General features: G+C 52.2%; 1 protein-coding gene across 1 annotated transcript in view; it reads left to right on the top strand.

The window, feature by feature from the left end:
- The window catches only part of SLC44A3 (solute carrier family 44, member 3), a 57,863-nt gene that overhangs the window by 14,015 nt on the left and 38,922 nt on the right, over positions 1 to 4,926 (top strand). Inside the window, exon 7 of the mRNA XM_012730027.1 lies at positions 2,263 to 2,449. Within this exon, the coding sequence (XP_012585481.1) occupies positions 2,263 to 2,449 (187 nt within the window). The remainder of the gene's footprint in view (positions 1 to 2,262; positions 2,450 to 4,926) is intronic.

Here is a 4,926-nt window from a genome sequence, read left to right as displayed (position 1 = left end):
TCTATATGAATAAATAAATAAATCTTAAAAAAAAAATTTCCATCTTCAGAAGTGTCTTTCCTCCATTTAATGTGCACTCCTTAGGGTGCAGCTGGAAGCGCAGCACATGTTAGGCCCAGGGAGTGCCCTGTGTGGGACCAGATGGACAAACAAGGGGCCTGCCAGCGTGCCCAGGGTGGGCGCAGGAGAGGCAAGTGCAGCAAGCGTCTGCCCACCCAGGAATGTCCTGGTCTTCAGTGAGAATATCTGGCCTTTAGCTAAGGCAGTGGGGAACTGTTGGTGGATTTTGAGCAGAGAAAGAACATGCTTGGCTCTACTTTTTACAAAACGTGCTTTATCTGTGGGTCAGAGGTCAAGGGGATTAAATCAAAAGGCTTATCAAGAGCTGACTGGGGTCTAGATGAGAGAGAATGAGACTTGAGCTGTTGACCAATAGTGAGAATGAAGAGAGGAGATCGATTGCGAAACCTATCAGGAGACTGAATCCAAGGTGATTGGGGTTGAATCCGTTGGTTGCCCCGCTCCTCCACTGACAGCAGGGGTGGTTCTGTCCTCAAAGGGTTTCCCCAAAAGGGAAATTCCTACAAATACCAACATTTATAGTAGAATAGGTTGAATATTCTTATCCCATACTTACCCTATCTTAGGTAAGTAAAATAGGGTAAGTATAGGATGAGGTGGAAGCAAAAGGAAAGAACTGTGACTCGTCCTCAGAAAGTCCAGAATTGGGGCCACATGAGATAGGGGATATAGCAGGGAAAGTGGAGGTGTCAGGGTGCAGGTGATGAGTTCAGAACAGATGACACTGAGACCCTGGTCAGTGCCGGACAGGCTGACTCGCCAGCGCCTTGAGAAAGCGGGGCTAGAGGATTCCATCTGCAAGTTACCAGCATCTAGGAAGGATGCTAAGACCATAAAGGAGTAAGAAATACCCCCCAAGCCCTCCCAAGAAATGACAACTGAAGCAGCAGGGGAGAGTCAGAAGGAAGCCCAACCAGAGAAGTGCAGGGTGGAAAGTGTGAATAAAAGAGAGAGCCAGGAGGACTGGGGGGATTTCCATGAGCTTCCACAGAGGGGAGGCCCCAGACTTCAGGAGGGAGGTCCCAGAGTATGAGGTCTGGATGTTGAAGAATGAGTTGGGGGTGGAAGTGTTGGTGGTGAGTGTAGAGGTGCCTTGGAAGAAGCCTGGGTGTGAGGGAGTTGGCAGTGACTGGACAGGAAGGTGGGGTGAAGGGCTGTTTGTTCTTTGGTATTTATATGCGGGGAGGCCACAGCCAGAAGAGAAGGCACAGCTTTTTGGAGGCACAACTGTGACAGGGCAGGGAGAGAGGGGCACCACTGAACCCCAAAACCTGCCTGCTCTAATTATGTTCTGCCATCAAGACAAGATATAAGAGCTTTAATGGCAAAGGAACTTTACTACAATGAGTGTGCAATACAGAAAAGACAAAGAATAGAATTTCTAAATCAAGCACCTGAAGTTACCCATCCCCTCGTGGGCCAAAGTCCACCCAAAAGGGATTGGTCCAAAGCAAGGACTGAAAGCTGCCACAAGCCTAAAGCACCTTCTGGCCGGGACCCATAGAAAAGGGTCAGACATGGCCAGACAGGTCTGGGAGGAAAAGAGCAAAATCAAAATCAAGATAAACACTGCCATAGTCACCTCCGCACGGGTCTCTCACCCACATCTGCCTTAACCAGTCCAGGGCCTAAAACAAGAGTCGCTTCTTCACATGTCTCTCTCTGCTCCATGTGGCTCCCTCAGCCTCCTTCTGTCTCTCCATCCTGCTTCCTTCCACCTCATTCTCCTCTCCAGATTCTTCTACTCCCAGGTCAGCTCCACTCTCCTTCTGGGTGGGGCAGGGAACCTGGAACTCTCCTTTTCCTGGGGCCCCCCTGTTACACAACCATGTTGCTTCCTGCAAGGCTTGTGTTCTGTCCATGCCCTTGAGGAGCCTTCCAGCTCTCACTGCGGATGTTGCTACTTTGTGTGCATGGAAGGAGGTGGGGGTGGGACAGGACAGTTCCCTGGTCCTGTGGGACTTCTCATTTCCTCATGATCTCTGACCAGACTGCAAGCTCCTTTAGGGCAGGCACTGTGTCTTATTCACTGTTACAGCTTCAGGATCCAGCACATAGTAGGTGCTCAGTTAGCATGTGAGCCATTATCTATTCAAACACAGTAAAAGTAGCCAGTCACTGAGGTTATATTTGAATAATCTCCATTACTTTGAGTAATTTCCTCAACCCCTTTCTCACCAGGCAGTCCTGCTCGTCTTGATTTTTGTCCTCAGAAAGAGAATAAAATTGGTAGTGGAACTCTTCCAAGTCACAAGGAAAGCCATCAGCAGCTCTCCTTTCCTGCTGCTCCAGCCACTGTGGACTTTTGCCATCCTCACTGTCTTCTGGGTCCTCTGGGTGGCTGTGCTGCTGAGCCTGGGGACCGCAGGTAAGGACGGGGCCTGCAGGCTCCCTCAACTGCACGCGTGACCGGAAGGCCTCGCCTTTGAGAGCCACTGGCCTATTTCTGTGGGGAGCAAGCCCTCCAAATGGCCAGAGGTATCTAACAACGAGAATGGTTCAGCAAAGAGAAAAAAGCGTTTGTTTAAAATGTCCTAAATTCTAAGCCCCATATTAAGTACTTAAGTTCTCGCCTTTAAGCATTGAAATCCCCTTTTGGCATGTATGTTGTGACATTCACGTTTCAGGCAAGAAATTGGGGACTCTGAGTAAGTAACCGGCCAAAGGTCATATAACTGGGAAGGGCAGTGGCGCCTACTTCAGAGCTTGAGAAGAGGCCTGGGATGTCCAGCTCCTCCACTTGCCCTGGTGCAGTGAGGAAGCAGAAACTGGGCTTCTCCTCAGGTTTGCAGAATGTGATGGCAGCTGGCTGGCATGTGTGCTGTGCCCATGGCCATGGCAGGGCCGGCCAGAGGGTGGCACCAGGAGGGCGCAGGGCACACAGTCCTGGGGAGTGGGGAGTTGCACCCTAGCCCTGGCCCTGAGGAAACACCAGAACGGGTGAGGTCTTGGCCAATGAGGCTCAGGGCCAGTGCTGGGTCGCCCTCCTCCGCCTTTTGAATGCCGCCCCCAACAGCCTGGCCCTTCTGCACTGAGTCTAGAAGAAGGAAAGCATCTGTGGGTAAATCCCCACTGCGCTGGGGCAGAAAACACACGGTCTTGTCTGCTTTTGAATTCACATGCGGCTGTCCGTGGGGCTGGCCTGAGTGGACAGTAGGGAGGGCGCTATCCCCCCACCACACTCAGTCCAGCATCACAGTGAATATCGATGGATGTCATAGAAGGAGAAATTTGGGGAGCAGTGAGAGCCCCAAGATGGACTCTGTCCCACTTTGTGAGTCAGGAAAGGCTTCTCAGGGGATAGGTTGGACATTGCCTAATCAGAAAATGCAGAAACAAGTCAATTCAGGGGGGTCACAGCCAGACATGAGGAGAGGAGCAATCACTGGGGAGGAGGGTCCTGAAAGTGGGGTACCTTCAGAGAGGGGCAAGTCCCACACCCAGCTGGCCCCTTCAGTTCCTCTTGTAGGCCCAGAGTGGGCCTACGGCTCTGAGGACGTGGATTGGTCCCAGCCCAAGATTAACCCGGAAGGGCTGAAAGGGCATCAGACAGCCACAGCAGGCTTATTCTTCACAGAGAGGGTGGCCCATCGCTCTGCAGGGCCAGGAAGCAAAACGTGGCAGCTCGCTGTCAGTGGAAGCAGGAAAGCAGAGGGGCGGGAAAGCGAACCTGTGTGCCCTTCCACTTTACCAAAGGGGGCCTGTCCCAGAGAACCAGCTTCCCACCTCCCTGGAGTCCGGCACCACAAAAGCCAGGTTCTCAGTCCTGTGGGCCAGCTGGCCCCTCCCCCTGCCCACTCACCTGCGGGCTGACCCAGGTACACAGAGTGCCCTTTGTTTTCAGAGGCCCTTCAGCTGGGGCCAGAGCCACGGGTTGGGCCTGGCAGGTCAGCAGCCTCATCCCTTTGCTTCGCACAGTTTTGATCTTCAGAAGATGTCCCAGTGACACTAGCAGGAGACTGTGAGCTGCTCTCGTTCTTGTGAGAAGACTCAAGCAGTGAGTGGTGAGACCCACCAGGGCCCAGTGGACTCACTCACGCCCCTAGGCAGTCACAGGGGCTCCCTTCTCAGCCCTGCCCAGTGCTGTGTGGGCTGTCCTCAGAGGGTAGATAGTTGTTGTGCGTTTTGTATTGTGTTGGGTAGTTGAGTGAGTTCATATCTTCTTTATTAAGGAAAATGGAACATATTATTTTTTTTTAAAGATTTATTTATTTGTGCATACAGAACTGGGGTACAGGCCAGAGGCTCAGGGGCGGTGAGAAGCTTCACCAGAGACAGAGTGGGGAGCAGAACAGGCAGATCTACGAAGTACACTGCTGAGGGAAGCAGCGGGCGGGTCAGGAGAGGTCTGGCTCGCCATGTGGTCTCCTCCGGGCAGGCGGCAGGCGGGAATCGAACTCTTGCGGAAGTGGCTTCAGATTCTCAGTGCTGTGCTTTAACCCGCTGCCCCACCAGGGAGGGCCGGAACACATTATTTTTTTAAAAAAACATTTATATATCTATGCATACAAGAACTGGGATACAGTCCAGAGATATAGGCGAGAACAAAGAGAACAAAGAGGAGGTTTTTGTTGTTGTTGTTACTCCTTTAAAGATGTCAGATGTGGCCCTCCCTGGTGGCACAGCGGGTTACAGCACAGCACTAAGAAGCTAAAGCCACTTGTGCATGAGTTCGATCCCCACCCCAGAGGGGACCCACATGGCGCAGCAGACCTCTCCTGACCCACCCGCTGCTTTGCTCCCCTCAGTAGTATAGTTCATCAGTCCACCTGTTCTGCTCCCCACTCTGTCTGGTGAATCCTCTCACCTCCTAAGCATTGAAATCCCCTTTTGGCATGTATGTTG

The sequence above is a fragment of the Condylura cristata genome, unplaced genomic scaffold, assembly GCF_000260355.1.
Source record: "Condylura cristata isolate star-nosed mole 26May11 unplaced genomic scaffold, ConCri1.0 scaffold00026, whole genome shotgun sequence".
Lineage (NCBI taxonomy): Eukaryota > Metazoa > Chordata > Mammalia > Eulipotyphla > Talpidae > Condylura > Condylura cristata.
This window is presented reverse-complemented; position numbering and strand designations above follow the sequence as displayed.